The sequence below is a fragment of the Ictidomys tridecemlineatus genome, chromosome 8 (genome assembly GCF_052094955.1).
Source record: "Ictidomys tridecemlineatus isolate mIctTri1 chromosome 8, mIctTri1.hap1, whole genome shotgun sequence".
In the NCBI taxonomy this organism is placed as follows: Eukaryota; Metazoa; Chordata; class Mammalia; order Rodentia; family Sciuridae; genus Ictidomys; species Ictidomys tridecemlineatus.
The window spans coordinates 113655553-113669770 of record NC_135484.1 but is presented as its reverse complement, the minus strand read 5'-3'; the positions used below and the strand labels follow the sequence as shown (position 1 = coordinate 113669770).

Sequence of the window (14218 nt, the reverse complement as noted above, 5' to 3'; positions counted from 1 at the left end):
AATAATAAAAAAAAATGGCCTGCCTTGAACCTTATACCTTTCTGTCTCAGAGATGACAACCCTTTCCTCCCTACTTTCCTCTTCATTCTCTCTCTCTCTCTCTCTCTCTCTCTCTCTCTCTTCCTCTGTCCGTCCCTCCATTTCTTTCTCTATTTCTCTCCCTCTCCTTGCCCCACTTCTCTGGGGATTGAACTCAGGGCTTGGCACAGGCTAGATAGGCATCCTCAGCCCGATGTCCTTCCATTTTTTATCTTTAAATCTTCATTTGAGTAAATTCCAATTTTTCTTTGTTTGTTACCTAGGATTGAACCCAGGGGTGCTTAACCACTGAGCCCACATCCCAGCCCTTTTTATTTTTTATTTTGAGACAAGGTCTCACTGAGTTGCTTAGGCCCTGGCTAAGTTACTGAGTCTGCCCTTGAACTTGTCAGTCTTCCTGTCTCAGCCTTCTTAGTCACTGAGACTACAAGAGTGTGCCACCATACCTAGCCTCCAATTCTTTTCTTTTCTTTTTTTTTAGTATTTATTTTTTAGGTGTAGATGGACACAACATAATACCTTTATTTTTATGGGTGCTGAGGATCGAACCTGGGCTCCGCCCATGCTAGCAAGCGCTCTACCGCTAAGCCACAATCCCAGCCCTTAGCCTCCAATTCTTACTCTACTTTATATTGAATATTATCTGTTTCAAAAATATAATGAAATATTCAAATGCATAAATAGGTATGAATAAAAATACAGCAAACATCCTGATATCCACAACTCAGCTGATTGACTTCTGGTTTTTACTTTACTCTCAGTGGTGTTGGGGATTGAATCCTGCACCTCATGTATGCTAGGCAAGTCTCTGCCACTGAGCACACCTCCAGCTCTAAAATTCACTTTTTTTTTTTTGTATTGGGTATTGAACCCAGGGCATTTAACCACTGAGCCACATCCCCAGCCCATTTTATTTTTTCATTTTTGAGACAGGGTCTCACTAATTTGCTTAGGGCTTTGCTAAGTTGCTGAGGCTAGCTTTGAACTTGCAATCCTTTTTCCTCAGCCTCCTGAGCCACTGGTATTGAAGGATAGGTATGATGGTGGGATTCCAGGTGTGTGCCACCATACACCACCATGCCGGGCAAAATTCACCTTCTTGATTTGGTTTATTTGAAGAGTCTTCAAAGCTTGCAGTATTTATGCATTCTGGATTTACATGTGGCCTCTAAGCAGGGAAACAACAATAAGGACACGTCGTGCCTGTGCAGTGGTTTGTGGATGACAGATCTTTCTTACTCCTATGTAGATTTCTTCTAGAAGTGAACCCCCTGAGGTGGTACTATAAGGGGTGGGCCTTGGGCCTCTCCTAGAGAGGAAAATTAGTCATAGAGGTCATGTTGTCGCACAGGAGTACTTTCCCTTTTTGCTCATAGGTGGATTTTTGTATCTGCAGACTCTTATACTGCATTGCTTAGTTTTATTATTTTTTTATTTGATCTTTTGTTTGTTTCTCATTGTTCTTTCAATAGGTTTATGAGTGCTTGTCCTTTAGGGATTGATGAAGGCCAACAAAACAACCTATTCCACTGATTAATAAAAGCAGTATGCACATTGTGGAATGCATGATTAATTCAGAGAAGCATAAAGGTGAAATTAAATATCACCTATAATTCCACAGCTCAAAGATAAGCACTGTTAACATTGAGGTATTTTTTCCTGTTCTTTTTAATGAATACCTTTTTTTAAAAAAATACAGAGATCATAAGAAATATATAACTTGGGACCAGGCATGGTGGCACATGCCTGTAATCCCAGCTATTCAGGAGACAAGGCATGAAGATCCCAAGTTAGAGGCCAGGCTCAGCAACTTAGAGAAAACTGTCTCAAATTAAAAAATAAAGAGTGCTGAGAATGTAGCTCAGGGGTAGTACACTTGCCAGGGATGTGTGACACCCATCCTGCGAAAAACAAAACAAGAAAGAAAAAAGATATATAGTTGGGTCTTTTTTTTTTTTTGCTTTCATTTATTTTAATACCCTTCCCATATATGACTATTTTTAAAAATTTGTTCTAATTATGTATGTGGTAGAGTGCATTTTGATGTATCATACATAGATAGAGTATAACTTCTCATTCTTCTAATCATACATGATGTAGAGTTACATCAGTTCTGTAATCATATATGCATATGGTGTAATAATGTCTGATTCATTCTACTAGCCTTCCTCTCCCAAACCCTCTCCCCTCCCTTTACTCCACTGTTTAATCCAGTGTACCTCTGTTCTTCCCTCTCCACCACCCCCAATCCCCTTATTGTGAATTAGCATCCGCATATCAGAGAAAACATTCAGCTTTTGGTTCTTTGGGATTGGCTTATTTCACCTCCCATGATATTTTGCAGTTCTATCCATTTACCTGCAAATGCCATAATTTCATTCCTTTAAGGCTGAGCAATAAGCCATTGTGTATATATACCACAATTTCTTTATCCATTCATCTGTTGAAGGTCACCTAGGTTGGTTCCATAGTTTAGCTGTTGTGAATTGAGCTGCTATAAACATTGATGTGGCTGCATCATTGTAGTATGCTGATTTTAAGTCCTTTGAATATAAACCAAGGAGAGGGATAACTGGGTTAAATGGTAGTTCCATTCCAGGTTTTCTGAGGAATCTCTATACTGCTTTCCATAGTAGTTGCATCAATTTGCAGTCCCACCAGCAGTGTATGAGTGTACCTTTTTCCTCACATCTTCACCAACATGTATTGTTCCTTGATATTCTTGATAATTGCCATTCTGACTAGAGTAAAATGGAATCTTAGTGTAGTTTTTTTTTTTTAAGTTGTAGGTGACACAATACCTTCATTTTATTTATTTATTTTTATGTGGTGCTGAGGATCAAACCCAGTGCCTCACCAATGCAAGACAAGCGCTCTACCGTTGAACCACAGCCACAGCCCACTCAGTAGTTTTGATTTGCATTTCTCTAATTGCTAGAAATGTTGAATATCTTTTCATATATTTGTTGATCAATTGTGTTTCTTTTTCTGTGAAGCGTCTGTTCAGTTCCTTAGCCCATTTACTGATTGGGTTATTTGTTTTTATGGTGTTAAGTTTTTTGAGTTCTTTATATATCCTGGAGATTAGTGCTCTATCTGAGGTGCATGTGGTAAAGATTTTCTTCCACTCTGTAGGCTCTCTCTTCATGGTATTGTTTCCTTTGCTGTGAAGAAGCTTTTTAGTTTGATTCCATCCCATTTATTGATTCTTGATTTTACTTCCTGTGCTTTAGGACTCTTGTTAAGGAAATCGGTTCCTAAGCCAACATGGTAGAGATTTGGGAGGATCCTATTTTAATCTATTTTGTGGAGATTGTTTTTTACTTTTGGTGGCTATAATTTAGTTAATCACTTCTATTTTTTTTTTAACAGTACTAGCGATTGAACCTAGAGGCACTTAACCGCTAAGCCACATTCCCAGATCCTTTATAGTTTTTATTTTGAGACAGGGTCTTGCTAAGTTGCTTAGGGCTTCTCTGAATTGCTGAGGTTGGCTTTGAACTTGTGATCCTCCTGCCTCAGCCTCCCAAGGCATTGGGATTACAGATAAGCACCTCCACTGCAGCCTCAGCCTTTTTTTTGTAAGAGAGGTTGTCACTAAATCACAGTTGCCAAGGCTGGCCTGGAACTTTCAACTCTCCTGCCTCAGCATCTCCACTCTCTAGGATTTCGGGCATGTGCCATGGAACCTGTCTAGATGTTTTTTTTTTTTTTTTTTTTTGGTTTATAGGTTTTAACCAAAAAAAGTAGTGGGCTGGGGCTGGGGCTCAGTGGCAGAGCACTTGCCTCGCACATGTGAGACACTGGGTTGGATCCTCAGCACCACACAAAAATAAATAAAATAAAGATATTGCATTCATCTATAACTAAAAAATATTTTAAAAAGTAATACTAGTATAAACTGTTTTAGATCATCTTTTAGAGATAATGAACTACACCAAGACTCGTGGTATGTGTTACCAGATCATGCTCCAGAAGATTGTATGATACACACTCATTGTAGTATTAGAGGACTAGATTCCCTGTATCCTGCTTTGCACTAAAAACAATATGTTATTAAGACTTTTCTTGCTTAATGGGTAAAGAGTTGCATCTTGTTTTCATTTACAATATCAAATATGTCCTTGGAATCTTGTATTCTTCTGTATTATTACGATGTATTTTCCTTTATTCCACCTGGACTAGTGTTTGATAGTAATGTCTTGTGATATCTTGCCCTCTTTTTTGGTATTCTAATGGGGGCATTTTGATGAGCTATGTCAGTTGTCAGACTATATGTGTCATGTTAATTTAAACTGTTTTTTACAACAGGTAGTGGACCATCTGGGGCAGTGATATGGGTCAGCAGACCACAGACCTCTACCCAAAGAGAAGAAGTACCTCTTAGAAGTGGGAACTTCAGCTCTCCTGGCAGATCTTTGTTTACACTCTAGAATGGCCCTGCCTTGCTGCTGGGGTTGGGAGTGGGGGGTTAGACAGGCATTTTAATGATGTTTTGACCCTGTTGTGTTCCAGTCTCTGTGTACTATAAACTTAAGATAAGACCATATCCTCTGCTTCCCTGTTAAAGGTCTGAGGGATGCTAGGTAGGGCTGAATTAGAAATGTCCTAACCAGATTGTCCTGAAGGCCAGAATAATGGCCTTCAGACACTAAAGGGGAGTGGGACTTGGGACATAAAGAAAAAAATTCAGTAAGGAGGAATGATGTTTTTTTTTTTTTTTTTTTTTTTTTTTTTAAGAGAGAGTGAGAGAGGAGGGAGAGAGAGAGAATTTTTTAATATTTATTTTTTAGTTTTCGGCGGACACAATATCTTTGATTGTATGTGGTGCTGAGGATCGAACCCAGGCCACATGCATGCCAGGCGAGCGTGCTACCGCTTGAGCCACATCCCCAGCCCTAGGAATGATGTTATATGATTATTTTTCCTCAATGGGTTAGTCTGATGTTTCCCAACTTTTAGTTATATACCATCTTTGTGAGTTTTTGTTATATCTTGTACTATTCTTTATTAAATACATTTAAATTTTTTAAAAAATTTTCTTTACTCAAATAGATTTATTTAAAAAAGTAAACCTCATCACTTCTGTAAATGAGAAACCAATATCATTTGCCATAAATAGAACGTAACTTTAAAAATAGATAAAGTAAGGGCTGGGGCTGGGGCTCAGCGGTAGAGTACTCGCCTGAAATGTGTGAGGCACTGGGTTCCATCCTCAGCACCACATAAAAATAAATAAATAAAATAAAGGTATTGTGTCCATCTATAACTAAAAAAATAAAAATGAAAACCACACATACACACACACACACACACACACAAAATAGACACAGTGAAAAACATAACAATCTCATTAAATTCTAAGCCAGATCCTGTTGTTGGCAAATATGTTAGTCCTGAGGCTGCCTCTCGCTTTGTTTATAAAACAAAAAAACAGAGTCTTAAAAACAGTAGTATCAGGCCTGGATTGTAGCTCAGTAGTAGAGTGCTTGCCTAGCATGCGTGAGGCACTGGGTTATGTCGCCAGCACCATATAAAAATAAAACAAACAAGAAAATAAAGGTATTGTGTCCATCTTCAACTTAAAAGAAAAAAAAAAAAAGAAAAACCAGTAGCATCAAACTTAGACTTTTTCTCCTCTAAGCTAGCAGAGGACTTTAACAGAGCTATTAAAAGGAACATTTTCATTTTAGGACTTAGTATTTAATCCTACATATGTGCATATGTGTTGTGTTATCTCCTCTCCTTCCAGTAGCTTATGTCCTGCTCTAAGGGCTGGTTCAGGTTGTGTTGCCATAACAGATTAACTCTGAAATCTTAGTGGATTAATACATGAAGGTGTGTTTCTTGCTCATATTGCTTGTTCAAAATAAGATGGGGTGGGATGGAGGCCAGACTGTGCTCACCCTCATTGCCTAGGCTGAGGGAGGCCCACCATCTGGAACCTTGCCAGTCACTATCACAGGAGGGAGTCGTGGAGAACTCAAGCCTGTGAGTTCTTTTATACTGTGGACTTGAAGTGTGTGCTTCACTTTTTTTCTCAGCCCATTGGCAAAGTCACATGACTTTGCTTAAATGCAGGAAGGCTGGAAAATATAGAGGAGTACATGGCATATTTGGTGACCATTGCTGTCTCTGCCACATCTACCTGTGCTACAGAGGGCTGGTCTGGAAGCCTCTGGATGAGCAATGGATGTGGGCAGTTGTTGTCTGAAGAAGGTGATGATTGTGTAGGGCTAGCTTATTATATTGTTGATATTATAAAAGCAAGTAAATGAAAGTAGTCAGACATGCTGAACGGCCTCTTGGTAATGTTGTGTCTTTTCTTAAAGCTTCATTAAAGAACGGTCAAAAGTCAACGCAGTTCCTCTGAAGAATAAGAAGGCCTCAAGTTTTCATGAGTTTGCTCGGAATACCAGTGATGCTTGGGACATTGGCGATGATGAGGAAGAGGACTTTTCATCACCTTCTTTCCAAACTCTGAACTCAAAAGTTGCTTTAGCAACTGCAGCCCAAGTTCTAGAAAACCACAGCAAGTTGAGGGTAAAGCCAGAACGGTCCCAGTCAACAACATCTGACGTTCCTGCCAGCTATAAGGTCATAAAGTCCAGCAGTGACGCCCAGCTATCCAGAAACTCCAGTAAGTCCCTTCTGCCCCCTCCACATCCTCGGCCTTCTCAGCAGAGTATATTTTATTTAAAAATGATTTTTCTTTAAGGAATCACCCAGATCTTCATGGGGTGGTAAAAAGCAAGCTCAAGCCTGAGGTTTGACATCAGCGAGCCTAACTGGTCACTAGCTGTTCTTGCACCTCCCACTTTGGTCATCGCCCAGCCCTGTGACTTGGGCCTTCGCTTCCTGACACCCAGATGTTGCCTACTGTTCTCCTTTTCTTTTTCCTTTTCCTGTGGTGGGGTCTAAAACTTCTGTGGTTTGATTGCGTTAGATCTGCCAGGTTTATGATGTTGACTTACATCTTTAAAGTGGTAATGGCTGAAATGGTTGGCAGCCCTGATCGACTTCCTTAGCCCTGGGGAAGGCCACCAGTATAAGGTGATCTTTTTCCTATTTCTGCAGGAGGGAGCAACAAATGATAGAAAGCACCAGGTCACAGCTCTCTGCTCATCTGACATGCCCATCAGCATGGATGGGAGGAGAGGAGAGGCCTGTTCTGTTTCTTCTCAGGAAACTGGCCTCAATAACTGGTTGAGGTGATTGTGGTTTTATAAGGTATTTGGGGACTTTCAGTGTACTCTTGTGTATCCATTGCTGAGTTTAACGTGTCTAAAAGGGTTTTATGGAAGTCAGTTATTCAGAGCTGGGGAGGGAAGGACCGTCCTTCTAGTGAAAGTTAAAGTGGCTGACCGGTAATGGACAAGAAGGAAGTTCAATATCAGAGCCCTGGAGTGTGTCCTGGCTCATGTTCTAAGAGCATTTCATTACAGCAAGCTCTTTACACCATTCCACAGTCTTTTTCCATCTTGCTTCTGGTCCCAGCTTGAACCATGAGTGCCATGCTCAGATGGGCACTTGGTGTTGATTGGTCCGGTGGCCACAGCAACAGGCTGTGGAAAGTGTCTACACACTGTAATTGGGGGTGTGATTCCCAGTGTGAGGAAGGCCCCTTCCATGATCACTGTTGAGCTGTCCAGGACTCTCCGGCATTTTTCCCTCATGGAGAGGTACCCTTCTGTATGTATCTGTAATATGCTGGCTGTTAACAGACAGATGTACACAGAGGGGAACCTCTGTGTATCTGCTCAGCTTTGCATTTTCTAGTGACAGTAGGCATCCCAGCCAAGCACCTCGTGACAGTTGTTTCTGTAAACTTTCTAGTAGTGCTGGTTAATTTTGTTGTGACCATTACTTTTAAGGCCTAGATGTATTAAGAATATGAAACAGTCATGAAAGTCATGAGAGTCATGATTAAAAGCACTTCTCTGAGGATATAGCTCAGTTGGTGGAGTGTTTGCCTCCCATGTACAAGGCCCTGGGTTCATCTCTCAGCCAGCATCTCAAAAACAAAACAAACAATCCCCCCCAAAAGAACAACAGCAAAACAAACAAACAACCCCCCCCCCAAAAAAAAAACAAAACAAAACAACCCACTTCTCTTTGTGGTAGTAAAATACTTTGGTGTTTTAAGTCAGATATAACTGAGGTGTTATCTTTGCTCTCACAATGACTTAACTTCCTCAGGCTGCCCTTGTCTGTAAAATAGTTATAAATTCTTGCCATATGTTGTAAGGATCAAGTGAGATCACTTATACATAGTAGGTACTCAATAAATGTTCGTTCTCTACTGCTTATTCCTCCTACCCACCATCTTGACTTAGAATATCTGGGGCTAGACAGAGAGTTCCGTTCCTGTTACTTCTGTCATATCATGGTGAAGTCAAAGCTGGTTCATTTTGGTGGGAGATGTGGGAGCACAGAGGAACAGTAGCTCCCCAGCATGGGATTGTCTCTGGCCACAGCTGCTTACCCACTGATTCCCTGATGGGCCAAGGACAGGCTAGAATTGGGCCTGGGCTGCAGTCCTCTCATGCCTCAGGACAGCCACGTGGGGCCTGGGCTTGAGGAGAGCAGCCCCTGCTTTCATTACAGTGTGCTTTGAGTGTCACCACTTCTCCTGTGCCCTGTGATGTGGAAACAGAGGAAAGCACCGCCTCAGACTGCACTCATCCTTTTTACCCCAGGCTGGCACCTAGAAAGGTGCCAGCCTGGGGTAAAAAGAAAACACTGGACCTTACTTGGAGGTGCCATGCATGTTCTTGGAAATTGCTGCAGCATCTGGAGTCTGTGAGCACATGAATGCCTTGGTCCTACGCACAGAACGCAGCCCTTTCTCTGGGGGAGGAGTGGAGCGCGGTGGGGTCTCCACTTCTTGCTGCGCCTCAGCTGGGCACCTCTGGCAGCACTTGCAGGCACAGCCCGTGCTCCGGAGGAGGAGGCCAGTGTTGGACAGTCAGAGTTGAGGTTTCTCATTCTCTTTCTCTTTCAAATGATCTCAGGTGACACATGCCTGAGGAACCCACTCCATAAACAGCAGTCACTCCCTCTCCGACCCATCATCCCCCTCGTTGCCCGGATCTCAGACCAGAATGCTTCTGGGGCACCCCCAATGACAGTCCGGGAGAAAACGCGTCTAGAAAAATTCCGTCAGCTTCTCTCCAGCCACAACACTGACTTAGGTGAGTCTGGAGCCCAGGCCAGGCAGGAGCGCTTGGTGACCGGAATTCTCAGAGACCTGGAAGCTGTTGCTCTTTACTCTTCCTTCTTTTACTTTTCTAGTATCTCCTGACCTGGCGCCCATTGCAGCGAACCGCAGGTATTAAGGCGGAAGTAGAGAGTAGGGATGAGTGAGGTGGGATTGGTGTCTGGGGCCTGTAGACCAGCACAGCTCCGGGCTCTTCTCCTTACGGGGATTCTTACTGAGACCCACACCCATGGTTCTCTCTGTTCCCCTCTGACTCTCGTCTTTGAGCTCTTTACTACAGGGCTGTGTCCGTGGCCTTCTGCTGCTCTTTTCAGTTCTCTTCCCTGTGCTTGTAGGTGGCAGGTGGTGGTGACCTCACTGGGATGGTGGGAGGAGTCAGGCAGCGCTGGTCCAGGTTTGTTTTAGGGCCTTTGTGGGAGGACCTAATCCAACAAGGCTGTTTTCTGTTTGCAGATGAACTGAGGAAGTGTAGCTGGCCAGGGGTTCCCAGGGAGGTTCGACCCGTAACCTGGAGACTCCTGTCGGTGAGTTCTACCCACTGTGTAGAGAAGCGTGAGCCTCACACAGCCCTTCTTGCCTGATGAGGTTAGTCTGGACAAGTTGGTCTTACTCCATAGACTTCTCTAGTCCCACTGGATGTGACAGAGCTGTGGGGCTGCAGTCCTATTTCTATGCACAGAGACACATTCTTTTCTTTTCTTTTTTTTTTTTTGATACTAGGAATTGAACCCAAGGTATTCTACCACTAAACTACATCCTTGGTCCTTTATTTTTATTCATTTTATTTTATTGATCCTGGGGATTTAACCTGGGGGCACTTAAGCACTAAGCCACACTCCTGGCCCTTTTTATTTTGAGACAGGGTCTTGCTAAATTTCTCAGGCTGGCCTTAAACTTGCCGTCTTATCTCAGCCTCCTGAGCCACTGGGATTACAGTCATGCACCACCATGCCCAGCTGTTATTTTTTTTATCTTATATTTAAATTGTTGAGGCTGTCCTCAAACTTGAAATCCTCCTGTCTCAGCCTTCCTAATAGCTGGGATTATAGGCATGTGCCATTGTGCCCAGCAAGACACATTCTTGAGAGTTTATTCTCAGTTGTGCAGGGTGGAAATATATTCGTATTCCCAAACGTGGAGAGAAGCATGAGTTGGCTCCTGTGGTCACAGTCTCACTTTCTTAACAATGGAGAAGCAGAATATAGTAAGACAGAGTGATCCCACCCTTACTTTTTAAAAAAATTGGGAATTGAACCCAGGGGGCATTTACCACTGACCTAAGCCCCTAGCCCTTTTTTATATTTTTATTGTGAGACAAGGTCTCACTAAGCTCTTAGGGCCTCATTAAATTGCTGAGACTAGCCTTAAATTTGTGATCCTCCTGCTTCAGCCACCCAACTCGCTAAAATTAGGGTGTGTGCTGTCATGCGGGGACCCACTGCCCATGAGCAAGCTCTGACACTCCCTGTGCTTCACTTCTTTTTCAATAGGAAAAAGAAAAGTGGTCAAAACCCACTCAGCTACTGTGAAGTGGGTTAGTAAGTGGGCCTCCCTCTGTAGCCATACTATTCTCACTCCCCCTGTGCACAGAGCACTGTGGCAGCCACTGCAGTAGGAACACTTGGACTTGCTCAGCCTGTGATTTCATTCATTCATCCAGTAAAAATTTACTGAGGGCCTGCTGCTTGCCAGGCACAGTGCCAGGTGCAGTAGCATATTCAAAGTCAAGCAAATCAGCATCCCATGCTCCAGGCACTGACTGGAGGCATTGCCTGAATGTCTTCTAGAGGAAGTATCTCTTCCCTCACTGCTCTCCCAGCCCAATTTTGCAGCCACGTAATCATCACCTCTGCCACTTTGAGTAAGTTTTGATGCTGCTCAGGGTGGATCTTGTGAGCAGAAGAGGAAAAGGAGATGAGAGAATGGGAGTGGGATCGGGACCAGGATGAGAAGGAGAGTTGGCCAGGAGCTTGGGCTAGGAAGGGCCTGCTGCCAGAAGTTCTTTGTGGCATTGTAATTGCCGTGTCACAGATCCCATTCACCTTCCTAAGCTGCCGATTCTGAATGGTACACTGGAAAAGAGTGTGTAACCAGTACCAAGGCCTTGGCACACAACTGAGGTACACCATAGAACTTGCCAGTTCCTTGTGATTCCCAGAGGTGCTGGCCTACACACACGTGGCCTTTAGAGGCCGTGACTTGGTCTAGTTCCCTCCCACTGACCTACATACACAGCTCTAGGCTGCCAACTCCAGGAGCCGTGGAGTGCTCCCCAGCAGTACGTGCTCCAAGCGCCGCACGGGGCCAGTGGACTGAGGAACTCGGAGAAAGCTGGCCCTGTTTCTTCTGCCCACATGTGGACCTCATTGAACAAGGGCAAACACTGTGGCCAAAACCAAAAAGGAATTTGCTCTTGACCTCTTGGCAGTTTCCCTTCTGTTCCTTTAATAGTTTCCAAACCACTGCTCAGGCTAAAATAAAAATAAAGGACTCGTCCAGCCAAAGTCTGTCCTCACTGATGGGCAGTCTTGTCTATAGGGCTACCTCCCCGCCAACACTGAGAGAAGGAAGCTGACTCTGCAGCGGAAGCGGGAGGAGTATTTTGGCTTCATTGAGCAGTATTACGACTCTCGAAATGAGGAGCATCACCAGGATACCTACAGACAGGTACGGTCCTCGCCTGCCGCCCCTCGGCTTATTTTTGGGGTTCTTTAGGTGTGTCGCCTGGTAGCATTTCAGGCGGAGGTTTTCCAGGTCTTCGGGCTCTAGTGTACACATTAGGGATGAGATTTATTTCCAGAATTCCTGCTTTTCATTCAGTGGCTCTGATTTTAGCCATTTTAAATAGATAGAACATTTTTAGCACTAGTCAGTGACAGTGCTTCCCAAACTTTAATGTGCATGCAAACCACCTAGGACCTTAAATCATAGTCCCCACCCGGCAACTATGATAAAATGCAGCTCTTCAGTGAGGCCTGCCCTTCCAACAAGCTCCCTGGCAATGCTGGTCCACAGACCACAGAGTGAGTGGTGGGTGTTATGGAACATGAGAGGAAAGACAGCTTCACTCAGGAGTGTCCAGTCTCTCTGGACTATGACATCACCTCTGGCAGCTGCAGTGCTCAGTGAGCACCTCCAGCTGCCTGTCCTTCTGCAGGAGCCATCGCTATTAGGGAATCTTCCAGCATTGCCTGCAGAAAGGACTGCTAGCAGCTTTTCATGTGAAAGAAGGAGAAGAGGAGTCCAGGGGTGGTGGGCCAGCCCCAAGAACTGAAGTAGCCTCTACTGCTGATGACATCATCTTTAGGATGTCATCCTAACTAGGGCATTGGGAAGTCCTTAAAGGCCAAACCAACCACGAGTAACCTCTTTGGTAAGGAAGTGAGATTTTTAGTTCCTCTTCATGCAGACCAGCCCCCCGGTCCTTCCTCACTTCTCATGTGTTGAGATTTCATAAACAAGTCCTTCTCTGCTCCCCTGTCCTAGCGTGTTTTTTACAGTTACTAGAGCTCTTAAAAGAGAACTAAAGTTCTAGAGAACTGTTGACAAGTTAGCTTCTGAGAGAGGTGTGCACACTTTGGTTGTACTTGGTAAATAAGTGCCTTCCCAGAGTGAATCAGATTCCAAAGAATGGGGAAAGCACTGGATTCCCTTAGGCCCTGAAGCAGTTGCTTGTTGTAAGTGGCTTGTTTGGGAAGGTGTCCTTGCTGGTCAATGAACTATTGCTCTCACGGAAACTACTGCATACAGATTGGAGGGTTTAACTGACTTTTCTTCTGTGTTGGTCAATTCTTTCTAAAGATAATCTGCCTCTAACCCTTATTCCTTTGATACCCATTTCTTAAGAAAATGACTTGTCAAAAGAACACACTGGCATTTGTGTTTTTGGATATGGCTTCTCTTTTTCAGATTCACATTGACATTCCAAGGACGAATCCTCTCATTCCATTGTTCCAGCAACCACTTGTACAGGAGGTGAGGGATTTACCTACCCTTCTTTGGTCCTTCTCCCCCATAGCCCAGGGCACCTGGCTGCAGTTCTGCAGCTCATCACAACCGTACCTTATGTTCATGTGTGAAGCTTTGTTTCGGAGCACTTTCTCATGTGTTCTCACTTGATCTTCATCAATGTGAGTGGAGAAGAACTTACTCAAGAGTCTTGGGGGCTGCCTGGTAACAGGGTAAAGAACCTGTATCTTAGAATTCCTATTCCTGAGTTTGTTCTACTTTATCAAACTAGAAGTAGTGGTTGTTTTTGTTTTAATTTGTAGTAACACATATATAACATAAAATGTACCACTTTAGCCTTTTTTGGAGTAGGGGGGGTTATATGGGGGTTGAACCCAGGGCCTTGCTGGTAGGCACGTGCTCTACTGCTGAGCTATGTCACCGCCCTTTTAAAATTTTATTTTGAGACAAGGTCTCATTAAGTTACCCAGGCTAGCCTTGAACTTTCCATCCTCCTGCCTTAGCCTCCCAAGTAGCTAGGATCATAGGCGTGCCCCATTGTGCCTAGTCATTTTAGTGGACAGTTCACTGACAGTGATTTACTGGATGTGTGAACATCATCATCATCCATTTTCAGATCTTTATTCATCTTCTCAGTTTGAAACTCACTACCCATTAAATAATAATCCCCCATTCCCTAACAACTGGCATTTTGAATTTGACAACTCTAGGTCCCTCAAATAAATGAAATTACATAATGTTTTTTACTTTGTGACTGGCTCAATTCACTTAGTATAATGTCTTTCAAGGCTCGTTCTTGTTGTAACATGTGTCAGAATTTCCTTCCTTTTTCAAGGCTGAATAATGTTCAATTGCATGTATGTAATGCATGCTGTTGATTTATTTATTATCGATGGACACCTGGGTTGCTTCTTCCTTTTGGCTATTGTGAATGATGCCACAGTGAACATATGTGCAAATGTTTGTTTTAGTCCCTGTTTTAAATTCTTC

General features: G+C 43.4%; 1 protein-coding gene across 2 annotated transcripts in view; it reads left to right on the top strand.

The window, feature by feature from the left end:
* The window catches only part of Tbc1d22b (TBC1 domain family member 22B), a 71854-nt gene that overhangs the window by 17309 nt on the left and 40327 nt on the right, over positions 1–14218 (top strand). For both annotated transcript variants that reach the window (XM_078020083.1, XM_005318743.5), the window contains exons 3-7: positions 6372–6679; positions 9054–9233; positions 9713–9783; positions 11798–11926; positions 13169–13234. In XM_078020083.1, the coding sequence (XP_077876209.1) occupies positions 6372–6679; positions 9054–9233; positions 9713–9783; positions 11798–11926; positions 13169–13234 (754 nt within the window). The remainder of the gene's footprint in view (positions 1–6371; positions 6680–9053; positions 9234–9712; positions 9784–11797; positions 11927–13168; positions 13235–14218) is intronic.